This window comes from Canis lupus, chromosome 7 (assembly GCF_003254725.2).
Source record: "Canis lupus dingo isolate Sandy chromosome 7, ASM325472v2, whole genome shotgun sequence".
NCBI classification, from domain to species: domain Eukaryota; kingdom Metazoa; phylum Chordata; class Mammalia; order Carnivora; family Canidae; genus Canis; species Canis lupus.
Window position 1 is genome coordinate 44,113,190 of NC_064249.1, and position 16,724 is coordinate 44,129,913.

The 16,724-nt window shown below is 44.0% G+C and overlaps 2 protein-coding genes across 12 annotated transcripts in view; one reads left to right on the top strand and one right to left on the bottom strand.

Annotated features, from left to right (window-relative positions):
• KATNAL2 (katanin catalytic subunit A1 like 2) overlaps positions 1 to 8,631 on the bottom strand; it is a 115,728-nt gene extending 107,097 nt beyond the window's left edge. Inside the window, exon 1 of the mRNA XM_035719174.2 lies at positions 8,563 to 8,631. The gene's annotated coding sequence lies outside the window, so the exon portion shown is untranslated. The remainder of the gene's footprint in view (positions 1 to 8,562) is intronic.
• PIAS2 (protein inhibitor of activated STAT 2) overlaps positions 1 to 16,724 on the top strand; it is a 147,572-nt gene that overhangs the window by 10,179 nt on the left and 120,669 nt on the right. For 7 of the 11 annotated variants that reach the window (XR_007412054.1, XM_049112659.1, XM_025428965.3 and 4 more), the window contains exon 1: positions 7,965 to 8,121. The exons of 1 other annotated variant lie outside the window; for it this stretch is intronic. Coding sequence is in view for 6 of the 10 variants with exons in the window: in XM_049112659.1 (XP_048968616.1) it covers positions 8,098 to 8,121 (24 nt within the window). In the remaining 4 variants the exon portion in view is untranslated. Of the gene's footprint in view, positions 1 to 7,964; positions 8,122 to 8,557; positions 8,697 to 16,724 lie in introns of those variants that run through there. 3 more of the 11 variants (XM_049112658.1, XM_025428959.3, XM_025428957.3) reach the window with 2 other exon arrangements.

Sequence of the window (16,724 nt, forward strand, 5' to 3'; positions counted from 1 at the left end):
AGCCTGCTTCTCCCTCTGCCTGTGTCTCTGCCTCCCTCTCTCTCTCTGTGTGACTATCATAAATAAATAAAAAAAAAAAAAAAAAAAAAAAGTTGTTCAAGCTACCCAGTGTGTGATATTTTGTTTCGGTAGCCCAAACTGACTGAGATAAACCTAAATGTTTATTGACAGATAAATAGATAAACAAAATATTGTATATACATACAGAGGAATATTATTCAGCCTTAAAAAGGAAGAAAATTCTGATGTATGCTATAACAGGGATATAACTCTGAAGACACTATTTTAAGGGAAATAAGCCAGTCACAAACAGAAATGCTGTATAATTCCACTTATGTAAGATACTGAGAGTAGTCATAGGAAAAGCGGGATGGTGGTTGCCAGGGGCTAGAGGCAGAGCAGAATAGGGAGTTATTTTTAAATGAGTACAGTTTCAGTTTGGGAAGATAAAAAGAGTTCTGGAGATGGATGGTGACATGGTTGTGCAACAGTGTGACTACTCTAACTTTTTTTTGTTTGTTTTAAGTAGGCTCCATACCCACAGTGGAGGCCAATGTGGACCTTGAACTCATGACCCTGGGGTCAAGACCTGAGCTGAGATCAAGAGTCAGCCGCTTAACTGACTGAGCCACCCAGGTGCCCCCAATATGACTATGCTCTTTTTTTTTTTTTTTTTAAGATTCCATTTATTTATTTGAGATAGACAGGGAGACAGAGAGGGCATACACAAAGGGAGGGGTAGAGGGAGAGGGAAAGGGACAAAATGATTTCCCGCTCAGCCAGATCCCAAGACCCTGAGATCATGACCTCAGCCAGTTAGATGCCTTGACTGACTGAGCCACCCAGACACCCCAAGTATGACTAATCTTTTTTTTTTTTTTAAGATTTTATTTATTTATTCACGAGAGATGCAGAGAGAAAGGCAGAGACACAGGCAGAGGGAGAAACAGGCTCCTCAGGGGGAATAGTTCTGTGTGTGGCTGGAGATACTACTTTGGTATGTGGCCTAAATAGGCTCCTTGCAGGGACTCGATCCCCGAATCAGGATCACTCCCTCAACTAAAGGCAGATGCTCAACCACTTAACCACCCAGGTGCCCATAGTATCAGTATTCTTTTTTTTTTTTAATTTTGTTTATTTATTCATAGAGACACACAGAGAGAGAGAGGCAGAGACACAGGCAGAGGGAGAAGCAGGCTCCATACAGGAAGCCCAACGTGGGACCCCATCCCGGGTCTCCAGGATTACACCCCAGGCTGCAGGCAGTGCTAAACCGCTGCGCCATCAGGGCTACCCAGTATCAGTATTCTTAATGGCAGTGAGCTGTACAAGTGTACAGGGCTAAGATGTGTAAGGGCTAAGATGGAAAATTTTATGTGCATTTTACCACAATTTTAAAAATTGTTGAGACTTGCTCTATTGTCAGAATATGTTTAATTTTTGTAAATATTCCATATGTGCTTGAAATAATGCATTTTCTGCACATTATAATTCACTTGGTCAAGTTTGCTAATTATGTCATAACAAAAATCTATAACTTTAATGATTTTTTTCTTTGTCTTTTTTATCAATTATGAAGATAGATATAGTAAAATGCTTCACTATACTTACAGATTAATTCTATTTTTCATTGTAGTTCTGTATAACACATGAAGGTCATGCCATCAGTTGCATACAAACTTAAAACTGCTATATTTTACTGGTGAATTGAACTCCCTCAGGAAAGACCCAAGTATGGCCTCCTCATCATGTATTTATAGTTAGTTCATTTATAGTTCCTCCTGAATCAGAGGCAATTTACTAGTCACAGGTCATTTTTTAAAAAATTGTAACCCTCTGTTACCCTCCCAGTGAACAAAGCTAGAAAATTACCTGAAGGTCAAGTTCTCAGGCAGGATGGCAAAGGGTTTTGTTACCCTTTCACTGAGTTTTTTTTCATCAGTTTAGAACATCTCAGATTTTTATCTCTTCACATAATTCTTCTGTCTCATTCTGGCTTTCTTGTTCTTTGAGGACTCCAATTAAACATTTGTTAGACCTTTTCAACATCATCTTCTAGGCCTCCATTATTTTCTTATGCATTTTCCATTTTTTTGTTTTGTTTTCTCTGTGCTTCATTCTGAATAGTCTTCTAGGGTGCCTGTGTAGCTCAGTTGGTTGAGTGTCTGACTCTTGGTTTCAGCTCAGGTTGTGATTTCATGGGTCGTGGGGATGCAGCCCCATGTCAGGCTCCATGCTTGGTGTATGTGTGTGGGGTCTGCTTGAGGACTGTCTCCCTCTGCTCCCCACCAACTCACTCTCTCTTATAAAGAAATAAATCTTTAAAAAAATAAATAGCCTTTTGATATACATTCTGGTTATTTTCTCTTAAAGTGTGTATACTATTAAACTTATGCACTGAGTTCTTTCTTTACTTTAAAGATTTTATTTATTCATGAGAGACACAGAAAGGCAGAGATAGGAGAAACAGGCTTCATGCAAGGAGCCCAATGTGGGACTTGATCCTGGGACTCCAGGATCATGCCCTGAGCCAAAGGCAGACTCTCAACCACTGAGCCACCTAGGCATCCCTGCATTGAGATCTTAAACCTCTCAATTCTGGAATAGAGTTTCTGTTAGATTCTTCTTATCAAACTTTTTATTTTTTAGTGTAAGTGTGCTTTGATTTCAGTCTTTTTTTTTTTTTTAAACCATTTTCAACAGTTTGTTTTTATTTTTAATTTTTTTTAATTTTTATTTATTTATGATAGTCACACAGAGAGAGAGAGAGAGAGAGAGAGAGGCAGAGACATAGGCAGAGGGAGAAGCAGGCTCCATGCACCGGGAGCCCGACGTGGGATTCGATCCCGGGTCTCCAGGATCGCGCCCTGGGCCAAAGGCAGGCGCCAAACCGCTGCGCCACCCAGGGATCCCTGATTTCAGTCTTATTCTGATTTTTTACTGTGTGCTGGTCCTTTTATTTGGAAAATTATCTGTGCAGGGTGATTTGAGGTTTGGGATCATGATATCATTTGGAGAGGACTTAATTGTTTCTGCCCAGTGTCTGCAGAGTGCCTCTACAGGACCTGTTTATTTAGTATACAAAGCTTGAGATTTTCTGATTACTGTTAAACCTAATTGCAACCTTTCGAAGTGCTGATTTACATCTTTACCCTCTGGAATCTTTTATTAAAGATGAAGGGTATTTATTAGACTTTCCATCTTCTGTGGCACTAGATTTAGATTTATTTCTCTCTTGCTCAACAATCCTGCAAAAGTCAGAGCTCATATTATAGATTTTACTTTGGATTGTCAAATGCCTTCAGGACAAATGTTTGGTTTAACTGTCTGGATTACTTCTTCCTAAGATTTTAGTTGGATAATTCCTTATATTAGGCATTTGGTTCTGTTTTTCTAAACCCAGATTTTTTAAAAAAGAATTTATTTATTCATGAGTGACCCACAGAGAGAGCGGGAGGCAGAGACACAGGCAGAGGGAGAAGCAGGCTTCACTCAGGGAGCCCGACGCAGGACGCGATCCCAGGTCTTCAGGATTGGGCCCTGGGCTGAAGGTGGCACTAAACCGCTGAGCCCCCGGGCTGCCCCTAAACCCAGATTTTTTTTTTAAAGATTTTATTTATTTATTCATGATAGACACAGAGAAAGAGAGAAAGAGGCAGAGACACAGGAGGAGGGAGAAGCAGGCCCCATGCCGGGAGACCGACGTGGGACTCGATCCCGGGACTCCAGGATTGTGCCCTGGGCCAAAGGCAGGCGCCAAACTGCTGCGCCACCCAGGTATCCCTAAACCCAGATTTTTAGGTTGTTTTCAGGTGGTGAGTTGGATCAAATTACCAAGTTGTTTAATATATATGCTGTGTGAAACCATCCTTGTATTACTAGAGTAAGATGTATTTATAAGTTAGATGGGAAAACTTTTTTTTTTTTTTTTTGGTTTTGGCGTCAAAGATATTATAGCACTTAAAAATAAGTAGCGAATGTTCTTTCATTTTTTAGTTCTCTCTATATATAGTATTAGACATCAGATCATTGATTGCTTCTTTTGGGAACCTTGACTGGGATGGGGCAAGAAAGAACTTGGAACATTTTGGGGTAATGGTAGTGTTCTGTAACTTAATACGCATTTTTCAAAACTAACTGAAGAGTTTAAGACATGAGTTCATTGTATATAAATTATACCTTAATAAAAATTATTGTTCAAATATCTATAATTGTTGAATCTCGTTGGAATATACAGGTGTTCATCGTATTATGCTTTCAACTTTTCTTGGTGTTTAAAAATTTCAGAATAAAAAGTTGTGTATATAAAATTAAAAGATAAATTCATTGTTCGGTTTCCTTGATATTAGTTTCAGTAAAGATTAAGGTCAAACACTATCAGAAAACTGTAAAGGAGTGAAGAAATATGATTAAAATAGATGTATGCTTGGCAAAGGAAGAAATGTGACTTGGAATTATAGGAGGCTTGAAAATGATTATATGGAGAGAAGAAATTAGTGGAAGAGAGATGTTGAGATCAGGGAAGATTGACGGGTTCAGAGATGGGAAGAAAAAGGATTAATAAGAGGTGCTTAGAACTGAATTCAAAATTTCATGCATGGTCTAACTACATTGAGTCTTTTCTAAAGATACTAGGATATAGCATATGGATATATGATCATCTCTTAATATTTTTTTGGATATGTTTATCAGCTCTTTAGATACAAAAAATTTATCATCTATCAATTTTTTTTAATTTTTTATTTATTTACGATAGTCACACAGAGAGAGAGAGAGAGAGAGGCAGAGACACAGGCAGAGGGAGAAGCAGGCTCCATGCACCGGGAGCCCGATGTGGGATTCGATCCCGGGGCCTCCAGGATCGCGCCCTGGGCCAAAGGCAGGCGCTAAACCGCTGTGCCACCCAGGGATCCCTCATCTATCAATTTTTAAGTTCATAAAGTGAAGTTACATACTTTATCTCATTTAATCCTTCAACATTCTGAGTTTAGGAATAATTGTTCATTTTATAGATTAGAAAATGAGGTTGTGACTTTGCTAAAGTCACACAGCTAATAGGTGGAAAAACTACTCCTGAGACTTTTGACTTCATGTAGTATAATCTTAGGACACTTTAATTACAATACTGATTTGTTCTTAAAGATTTTATTTATTTATTCATGAGAGAGAGAGAGGCAAAGACACAGGCAGAGGGAGAAGCGGGCTCTGTGCAAGTAGCCTGATGCGGAAGTCATCCTGGGACTCCAGGATCATGCCCTGAGCTGAAGGCAGACACGCTCAACCACTGAGCGACACAGGCGTCCCAATACTGATGTTTTTTAATTGGAGCTAGGTTAAGGGGGTGGACCAGTTGGGTAATTGTCTAGAACCTCAACCCATAAAAAGTGTTGACACATTTTATCACTGAAAATGTAATGAGGAGGGATGCCTGGCTGTCTGTCTGTGGAATGTGTGACTCTTGATCTTGGCGTTGTAAACTCGAGCCCCACACTGGGTGCAGAGATTACTTAAAAATAAAATCTTAAAAAAAAAAAAAGGAAAATGTAATGAGGAGAAAGTTGTATTTAACGGAATTCCTCAAGGGGAATAGTTCTGTGTGTGACTGGAAGTGGTACTTTGGTATGTGGCCTAACGTGGTGGTGAGATTTTCACACCTTCCTCCTCCCCAGTTCTGCTCCAGGAACATTGCATGTCACATTACAAGGAAGTTAGATTCAAGTAAGTGCAGAGATATCTTTCTTGTGAGTAGGATATACAAATTTAGACCAGAGCTGAACTGTTTGTGACAGTAAAGAGACAGGCCACCCATCTAGTCTTTACCACTCAGGCTTTCCTTAAAACAAATACTGAATGAGTATTAGTATAGTTTAGAAAAGATGCCAAATTAGTAATCTGGTCTAGGGAGACAAGTAGCATTCTATTTCAGATGCTACTAACAGAAAACACTATCTAAAACTATCTGAAACACGGGGATCCCTGGGTGGCTCAGTGGTTTAGTGCCTGCCTTCGGTCCTAGAGCATGATCCTGGAGACCCAGGATTGAGTCCCACATCAGGCTCCCTGCATGGAGCCTGCTTTTCCCTCTGCCTGTGTCTCTGCCTGCCTGTCTCTCATGAATAAATAAAATCTTAAAAAAAAAAAATAAAGCAATCTGAAACAGTAACAGAAAGGCACTAGCTTAAGAAAACTAGTAAGAGGGATCCCTGGGTGGCGCAGCGGTTTGGCGCCTGCCTTTGGCCCGGGGCACGATCCTGGAGACCCGGGATCGAGTCCCACGTCGGGCTCCCGGTGCATGGAGCCTGCTTCTCCCTCTGCCTGTGTCTCTGCCTCTCTGTCTCTCTCTGTGTGACTATCATGAATAAATAAATAAAATCTTTAAAAAAAAAAAAAAAAAAAAAAAAAACTAGTAAGAGGCAGGGGTGGGGGAGGGGGGTTGTCAAAGTTAATTCTGATTTTTTTGGGTGCTTCTTGCCCATGAGATGGATTGGTGCTCAGGCTGGCCCCTCATTGTAGCAAAATGGTTGTAGACCTCCACAAGCTAGAAAGTCTCCTCACCTCTAATCACTGAATAAATTGGCCCACACTTGATCTAATTGGCAAAGCCTGGAAATGCCCTGCGGTAGTTGGATTTACAGTTCAGCTCTGATGTAATCACTGTGGCAAGGAAGACGTTAGTTATTCTCGGGCTAGGCCTGTCTGGGACAGCGCTGAGAGCCGTGCAGTCAAACCTACCAACCCGACAGCGAATACTACAAACAACTCTCGGTGAGGCCATGCCTTCTCTTAATTTCGTGTTCATGTTGGTCCCTTGTATGCGTTGTAAACTTCTCGGCGGAAGGCTTGTATTCTATTCACCTTTCTCTTCCTTCAAAGCACCTAGTTCACGGTGACCTTCACTTAATGGCTGTTGAACAATGTTAAACTCCAGTGAGGTGTAAACCAAGGCCAAAGGAGGATAAACACTAAAATCAAGAAGCAGCCAGGCGAAGACCACGAAGTTAATGGTAGAGAGCCAGCGTCAGAAATCACTCTAGTTGCTGTTCATTCATTCTTTTACTCATTAAACAAACGGGGAATGGGAAGAGGCAGTAGGCAGGCACCAGAGTACACAGGGCTCTGCAGATGGTATCAAGGGTTTTAAAGTTCTCCCCGTGGGTGGGTTTCACCCACCTCTTCAGGGAAATCTGAACCCCGGGCTTGGTCCAGTGAATTTTCCGAGCAGCTTGACTCAGCATCTTCTCTCATCCTTATCAGCACGTCGCCGGTGCCACCGCGCTTCGCTTCCATCTATTTTGCCCTTGGCATTTCATCTCGCCCGGCTATCTGATTTCCCCGACCCCTCGACTTTTTAAAAAACCGGGGATCTTTGGGAGTACTCTTCTTTCGCTCTCTTATTTCACCTTTCCCCAGGTCCCGCCGCTCCACCCTCTCGCGCCTGCAGCCCGTGACATTCAGGCGCCCTTCAAAGCCAAGGCATCAGCCAGGTTAGTACTCGGAGGGCAGAACCCACGCGGCGAGGGCTCGGCCGGCGCGCACCTGAGATCGCAAGGGCGGCTTGGGCAGCGCCACGCTGAGGCTGGTCCGCCGCCGCTTTGGGGGGCGGTTTTCCTGGCGGCTGCTTCCCGTCGGCTACAAGGGCACCGCTAGGATTTTCCCGAAACGTCGCTGCCGGGAGCCCCGGCCACGTCTCCCCCGCCTCCGCCGCTCCCCGGCCGGGGTCCTCGTCCCAGGGGCGGAGCGGAGGAGGGCACGGCCGCGGGCGCGGCGCCGGAAGGCGTGCGGGGGGCCGGCGGGCGGCGGGAGCGGGCCGCGGGCCCGGGCGGAAGACGTGGGCGGAAGGCGGTGGGCCGGGTGGGCGCGGGGGGCGGGGCCGCGCGCGCCGGGGGCGGAGCTCCCGCGCCGGTCACGTGACAGGCCCGGCGGCGGCGGCGGCGGCGGCGGCAGCGGCGGCGGCGGCGGCCGCGGCGTCTTTAGCGGCGCCCAGTGCAGGATGGTGCTGGAGGCGGCGGCGGCGGCCGTGGTGGCGGCGGCGTCGTTGGCGGCAGCGGGAGGGGGTGCTGTGGCGGCAGCGGCGGCGGCGCCCGCGGGTGGTGTAAAATGGCGGATTTCGAGGAGTTGAGGGTAAGCGGGGGCGCGGGAGTGGAGAGTGGAGGCCGCGGGGGAGGGGAGGGGAGGCGAGGCGAGGCGAGGCGAGGCGGGGGAGCCGCAGCGTCGCTCGGCCGCCAGCTTCTTGTTTCGCGGGGACCGGCTGGCGGAGTGCGAGCGGGGCGCCCGGCGGGCGGGGGAGGGGAGCCGGGCGGCGGAGGGCGGCTGGGCCGCGCGGGGGCGGCGGCGGGCCGGGCCCGGAGCGGCGGGTGGGCCGGGCCCGGGGGGCGGGGGCGGGGGGCACACCTGGCGCGGGGCGCGCGGGGCGCGCGGGGCGGGGGGCGCGGGGGCGCCGCCGCCGCCGCCGCCGCCGGGAGGGTCTCGCGGGCGCCCGACGGCCTGGTGTCCGGGCTGCGGCGGGACGCGGGGTCCGCCCGTCCGCCTTGGGGGCCGCTCCGAAGTCCGCGTGGTACTCACTTGCCGGGAGACTGTTTTCGGCGACGCCGAGGGGCGTTCAGGAGTCCTCCGCCTCTGCTCTCGGGGCTGGTGCTGCCGTTCCGTGAGACCGCGGTTCGGCTCGACCTCACACTTGGTGTTTTCTTACTGCCCTGGTAAGACGCTCGCAGAGGCCGAGGGGCCGTGAGCTTGGCTTGTGAACTCGGCTCGCGCGGGGGGGAACCTTTTGCTTCCTGGCCTTAGGACAAGGTCACAACTTTATTGTTGGTATCTTTGTAGTCGGGGTTTGAAAACGGGTGTGCTGGGGGGTACAGAGGAAAAGATATCCCGCCGCCCTTCCCCGGGGCTGGTAACCTTCAGAGTCCTCAGCTGAAACTGAACTGTGATAAACGGACGGGATTGATTCGTTATTATTATTATTATTATTATTATTATTTATTATTTATGGATCGCTGAATTACTGGCGACAGAAATGGAATACTTCAGGACGGAAACCGTGATTTAAAAAAAAAAAAAAAAGCCGAAGTAGAGCTGAATGCGAACTTGAAATTAACTGCAGTCCTTTTGCATAATAGACTACGATGTAAGGGTTACTTTTTGGGAATAAGGAGGAGGAGGAATCCGGTCAAAGATTCAGTTTTGTATGTTTGTGGTCCCTCCCCCCCCCCTCCGCGAGGGATGGAGTCGGAAGGATGTTGTCTGCTTACCTGGCTGGTACGATGGACATCAGCAAAAGAACCTATTGGTGTAACGATCTAAAGGGAGGGCGTGTTATAGTTTGCATAATACCTGCCATTTTCCCTTCTGTCGTTTCAAAACGAATTACTTAATTCCTAGTAAAAAGTACATGAATGCATTTTCTTTATATTAGTTTATAGTGCCTCTACATTAGTTTATACGGAGAACCATAGTAGCGGCCAAAGGGTATTCATGTTGGTAAGTGTAGGAGTTTTAACACCTGTGGAGCTTTTGAAACAACCAGGTCTGAGCCTCAGCTGTGTAAATGAATGCATTAGGTTGAGGATTGGTTAAGGAGACAAGTTGGAAGGTCAAAAAATTTTTTTACATGCAGTGTCCTAATTTTTGCGCAGTAACATATATATACAAGTGATCGTCTTCTAGGATTTTTTTTTGTTGATGAAAGTTTTTCCAAGACTTGCATTAGACTTTTATAAATGTTGTTTGTCAAAGCTTAATAAAAAGGGGAGGATTTATTTGCAAGTATAGGGCAGAAAGAGCAGTCAGTGCTGAAGTTCGAGTGGAGCCAGGATGGAAGCCAAAGATGCTTTTTTTCTCTTCGGGTTTACCTGTCCTTTCCCCCTTCTTGCTCCCCACTTTTATCCCCCCCCACCTCCTTTCCTCCTTTTCTCCCTCTCCATTTTCTTCCCTCTCCCCCACCTTGCCATCTACAATTTGTTTTGTAGATCAGCTTCATCATCTTTTTCAGCTGTCTTTGCTTCTTCCCACACTTGATGGAAGATGGCACCTCACTTAAGGTGCCTGGCAGAGTCTGGGGAGAATTTTCAGAGGACAAGAAGGGTGTGCAGATAGATGGTGGAAGAGTTATCCACACCAGTCTTTGCTTTAGTTGCTCAGCAGCATCTTCTACATTTAAAGATGAACTGTCTCCATGTCCTGTACCCATTTCAGTGGTGGTGGTGATGACGATGATGATAATAAATATCCATTATAATATCTCTGGTTATTACCTGCCTGGCTCTGGTCTAAGCACTTTACATACCTGTTTAATTCTTGCAATAATTGTAATAGAATTATTAGAAGAAATTGTCAGAAGAAACTGAGACCAGTTGAGTAGCCCAACATAGCTTGAGCTGGAAGACCTGGGATTTTTAACCTCAGATGTCAAGCTTTAGAGTCCACGCTCTTCAGAATCTGGGCTCTCCTGCTCTGTGCAATTTCCTTCAGGTCCACGTGGTGTTGCTAGCCATCAGCCTGCAATCTATGAACTAAATAGAATGACAGCCAGTGTCCTTCTTATGTGACATATAATACTGGAGGGGAAACAGGACAGCTGACTGAAAATCTAATTAGAAAAGAGGAAGAAACATGTAGGGCATTCTAAATGGTTGGTCTCTGCTTCAGAATATATTCTGTGGGGGTCAGAGAGTCCGGTAAATTAAAGGACCAGGGAAAACTGGCCAGCATTAGTTTGTTGGCTAACTTGGCAGTAGAGGAAATAGCTGACTTGGAAGTCACATATTTGGCTGCCCATACTATTGCTGCTGAGAGGATTTCCATTATCTTTATCCATTATCGTTTAGTGCTACTTACTAGGGGCATGTATAACCAGAGCAGGTCCTTTCTGGGGCTGGTGATGCCATCTCCTGTCCTCACTGTGTTTTGGTGACTCTTGTGCCTTTGCTTTGTAAGCTTAGGGTGGAGGTGGAGGTTATTTGATGAGGCAACTCCTGTGGAACCTTAAGAGGCTGCCAGATGATTTTAGTTTTTGAGACTGCTATGTAAGCCAATGCTAGAGGTCTTGTCCGGTCATAGCAGAATGTGGCAGCCTTACACACTGCTGCTTTCTTTTTAATAGAATACCAGCACGCATTTCTTCTAGCTCTTCCAAGAGAGAGGATCTGACTTGCTGAGCTTAGATGAGGGTCCACTTCTGTTCTAATCAACTATGGCCAGAAGGTTAGTGTCCTGTCACATAAATCTGATTCACGAGACGATTTTGATGGATTGGGGGAAAGGAAGGAGCAAGTTTTCTGTAAATAGAAACTGTGGGCTGAGTAGTCAAGGATGATTATATGTACACATCAAGTATTCGAAGCTTTCAAGGTGCTAGAGAAGAAATTATTCAATTCACTGGTTGCTTGTTTATAGCATTTATGTTGGTAGAAGTTTCAGAGCTAACTAGTTTGCAAATTAGCTAGTTGTGAATTAACCTGGGATAAGCTCATAAGATCTGGTGGTCTGGACTTCTGTCACTGCTACCCCCCTTTCTCTCTACAAAATAGTCTCTAGCAGAGCTAAGCACAGGGATAGAGCAGAAGCAGAATAGTCGGGGTTCTGAAGTCCCTCATCTCTTCTTCAACCAGAATGGTTTTTGAAAAACAAATTCTTTTTTATTTTTTTTATTTTAGAGAGAGCGATGAGGGAGGGGGGCAGGAGGGCCAGTGGAGGCTAAGAGGGGGAGAGAATCTCAAGCTGACTTCCCTGAGCTGAAATAAAAAATGAGATGCTTCTTTGATTGTATACTGTGGGTTGCTCGTGCAGTCTTTTGGTAGTCCTTACAAAGGTTCCTGCTACTATTCTGTACTTTTTATTTTTTACTTTTTATTTATTTATTCTGGTTAATCCACTCTCCTTATTTCACATCACTCAAGTGTGGAGATGGAGGGGGGGAATCTCTTGCAGTAACTTTCTTTTTTCCTTCCTTCCTTGGCTTTCTGTCCTGTATTCCTCATCCTTCCTTTTGTGCATTGAGTTTATGGCTGTCAGAAAAACGAGTAAATGTGTGCAGTCTTGGTGTGTATTTGGGCTGGTGAAAGAGTGAGTAATCATAACTTTCCTAATAGATACTTCTAAAGATATCTTTAAAGATATCTAAAGATATCTTTTCCTAATAGATAACAAGATGCAGAAGATCTTTGAGGCTAAGAGTCTTGAGTAATACAGAAGATTTTTCTGTCTAGAGGGCTTGAGTGTTGGGTTCTTTACACCTAGCAGGACTTGCCATTGTGGTGGCTTCAGGTGCTGTGAGGATATAGACGGAGAATAGAAAGTTAATGGGGGATTTGAGGTTAGAATCCCTCATCCCTCATCCCTCCCAACTATTGGGCAAGAAAATAGATTAATAGATATGATAGATGCAACTGAATCTACCGTGTGATTCAAAGCCATGAGTGGTATGCAACTAAAATTTCCAAGATGGCTTCACTTGAGTTCATGCCTATGAAAGCACATTCAAAAGTCAGTGTTGGGGATCCCTGGCTGGCTCAGCGGTTTAGCTTCTGCCTTTGGCCCAGGACGTGCTTCTGGAGTCCCGGGATCGAGTCCCACATCAGGCTCCCTGCATGGTGCCTGCTTCTCCCTCTGCCTGTGTCTCTGCCTCTCTCTCTCTCTGTGTCTCTCATGAATAAATAAATAAAATCTTTAAAAAAAAAAACAAAACTCAGTGTTTAATTTAAATAGATAATTTTTTTAAAAATATTTTATTTATTAGAGAGAGTGCGCACTGGTGCGTGTGCACAAGAGGAGAGGGGAGAGGGAGAAGCAGGTTACCTGCTGAGCCAGGAGCTTGATGTGGAGAGATCCCAGGACACTGGGATCATGATTTGAGTGGAAGGCAGATGCTTAACTGCCTAAGCCACCCAGGTGCCCCTAAGTAGATTATTTTATTTTTTTTAAATAGATAATTTTAAATTGTAAACCAAGATATTCTTGGCTATAGTAGATACTTTTGCATTTGTTTGGTCCTTAGGTCTGTGCCCTCCCTCCATGAATATCTTTTCTGATAAAGCCGACACTTTTCTAAATATAACATTCTTCAGATGTTTCTTTTCTCAGCATTTTGCCTTTGTTTTTCTGGATTGGATCTTAGCTAGTTTATTTTTAAATTTTTAAATTGAGATATAATTCACATACCATAAACTTCAGCCTTTTAAAGTGGTTTTGGTCTATTCACAAAGTTGTGCAAACATCACCACTATCTAATTCCGGAACATTTTATCACCCCCAAAAGAAATTCCATGCCCATTAAGCAGTCACTCTCTGTCTTCCTTTTCATCTAGCCCTCAACTTCCAGTAATCTACCTTCTGTCTCTATGGATTTGTCTGTTTTAGGTGTTCTGTGGAAATAGAATCATACACGTGGCCTTTTGTGTCTGTCTGCTTTCGTTTAACATAACCTTTTCAAGGCTCAAGTTCTGGCGTGTGTCAGTGCTTCATTCCTTTTAATGGTTGAATAATATTCTGTTGTATGGAGTATACCACATTTTGTTCATTCATGAGTTTATGTATATTTGGGTGGTTTCCACTTTTTGACAAGTATGAACATTCATTTGTATATAAGTTTTATGTGGACACGTTTTCAGTTATTTTTGGTAGTTACCTAGGAGTAGCATTGCTGGGTACCTGTGGTAAGTAAGTGTTTGAGGAACTGCCAAACTTTCCCCAAACTGCTACATCATTTTACATTACTTTTTTTTTTTTTTTAAGATTTATTTATTTATTCATGATAGACATAGAGAGAGAGAGGCAGAGACACAGGAGGAGAAAGAAGCAGGCTCCATGCCGGGAGCCTGACGCGGGACTCGATCCCGGGACTCCAGGATTGCGCCCTGGGCCAAAGGCAGGCGCTAAACCACTGAGCCACCCAGGGATCCCCTCATTTTACATTCCTACCAGCAGTTATAAGAGTTCTAATTTCTCCACATCCTTACCTGCTTGGATGTGAAGTGGTATCTTATTGTGGTTTGATTTGCATTGCCCTAGTGACCAATGATACTGAGCATCTTTGCATGTGTTTATTAGTCTGTCTATCTTTCTTTCTTTTCTTTCTTTTCTGTGAGAGAGAGGGCATGGAGGGGAGACAGGCATATGGAGAGGGAGAGTCTCAAGCTGACTCTGCTGATTGTGGAGCTAGATGCGGGTCTTATGACCCACGAGATCATGATCTGAGCTGAAATTAAGACTCAAATGCTTAGGGATGCCTGAGTGGCTCAGTGGTTGAGCGTCTGTCTGCCTTTGTTTCAGGGTATGATCCTGAGGTCCTGGGATTGAGTTCCACATTGGGCTCCATGCAGGTAGCTTGCTTCTCCCTCTGGCTACATTTCTGCCTTTGTCTCTGTGTCTCTCGTGAATGAATGAATGAATGAATGAATGAATAAATAAATAAATAAATAAATTTTTTAAAGAGTCAAACGCTTAACCAGCTGTGTCACCCAGGTGCCCCCATTTGTATATTTTCTTTAGAAAAATGTCTATTCAAACCTTTAGCCCATTTTTAAATTTTTTTTTTTTGTTGTAAGTTCAAGTTCTTTATAAGATACATGGTTTGCAAATATTTTACTCCTTTCAAGTTCTTTATAAGATACGTGGTTTGCAAATATTTTACTCCTTTTTATGGACTGTCTTTTTACTTTCTTCATAATGTACTTAGAAGCACAAAGGTTTTTAAATTTTGACAAAGTTTAATTTATCGTCTTTTCTTTTCTTTTGGTTTTGATAAGAAATCATTGCCTAATCCAGTGTCATAAAGATTTATGCCTGTTTTCTTTCGTTTTTTATTTTTATTTTTATTTTTTTTAATTTTTATTTATTTATGATAGTCACAGAGAGAGAGAGAGAGGCAGACACACAGGCAGAGGGAGAAGCAGGCTCCATGCACCGGGAGCCCGACGTGGGATTCGATCCCGGGTCTCCAGGATCGCGCCCTGGGCCAAAGGCAGGCGCCAAACCGCTGCGCCACCCAGGGATCCCTCTTTCTTTTTTTAAAAAAAGACTTTATTCATGAAAGACAGAGAGGCAGAGACATAGGCAGAGGGAGAAGCAGGCTCCATGCAGGGAGCTTGATGTGGGACTCGATCCCAGGACTCCAGGATCACGCCTTGGGCTGAAGGCAGGTGCTAAACTGCTGAGCCACCCAGGGATCCCCGTATGCCTGTTTTCAATAAGGATTTATATGTATAGTTTTAGTTTTTACATTCAGGTTGATCCATTTTGGGTTAATTTTTGTTTATGGCATGAGGTGTAGGGATCAGACTTCTTTTGCATGTGGATATCTACTTTCCCACATTATTTGTTGAAGAATGATTTTTTTCTCCCTTGAGTTATCTTGACAGTCTATTTTTATTCAGATATCTGAATTTAAGAAATTGCACAGTTGAAATAAAAGTGATATGTTGATATCATAGTCCAGACTATTTTGTGAATGTTTACTTTGAACCCCCGGTAATGTGGCTTTTCTTTCTAGACTTTTTTGGAAGAGTAGTTTGAAACAAATAAAAATTTTTGTGATTTTGCAGAGCAGTATGAACTTAACAGACATTCAGGGTTTTCCATTTGATTATTCGTATAGGTCAGGAAAAGCTTTTTTTTTTAAAAATATTTTATTTATTTATTCATTAGAGACAACAGAGAGAGAGAGAGAGGCAGAGACGCAGGCAGAGGGAGAAAGAAGCAGGCTCCTTGCAGGGAGCCAGATGTGGGACTCAATCCCCAGACCTGGGATCACGCCCTGAACTAAAAGCAGATGCTCAACCACTGAGCCACCCAAGCATCTCAGGAGAAGCTATTCTTGATTTTGTTGCAGAAGATGGTGGTTCATTCATTCGTTTGTTTTTTCTTTTCTTCCTTTTTTTTTTTTTGACATTAACTTTAGGGATGCATGGTTATTGATTGTATGAGCTTGGCCACTTTTCTTTAAACTGGAAAATGTTTTTTTTTATTAAGAGGCTTTGTGTACATGTGTACAAATGGGGGCAGAAAGGGGGAGAGAGAATCCCAAGCAGGCTGCATACTCCATGCTCAGCGCAGAGCCTGACATGGACCTGAATCCCACGACCCTGAGATCATGACCTTAGCCAAAATCAAGAGTCAGACACTTAACTGACTGAGCCACCCAGGCACCCTAACCTAGAAAACGGTTTTATTTTATTTTATTTTTTGAGATTTTATTTATTTTGAGAGAAAGAGTGCACATATGACTATGAGTGGGAGGAGAGGGGCAGAGGCAGAGGGAGAGAGAATCCCAAGCAGAGTCCATGCTGAGAGTGGAGCCCCATGCTGAGCTTGATCTCAGGATTCTGAGATCATGATCTGAGCTGAAATGAAGAGTGGGAAGCTTAATTGACTGAGCCATCCAGACACTCCTGAAAAGTAGCTTTAATAACAATTTTTATTCTTATTTCCATTCCTCATTGCAGGAAAATGAAAGCAATACTTGTGCAGATAGTGCAGGAAAATTCAGAAGGAAAAGTAAAGCCCTTTCTTTCCCAGTAGATTCCACTCCTTATATAACTAACTGCTTTTTTTTTTAATCTTTTTTTTTTTTTTAAGATTTATTTATTTATTTATTTATTTATTCAGAGAGAGCAAGAGAGAGGCAGAGACACAGGCAGAGGGAGAAGCAGGCTCCATGCAGGAAGCCTGACCTGGGACTCGATCCCGGGACTCCAGGATCACACCCTGGGCTTCAGGCGGCGCTAAACCGC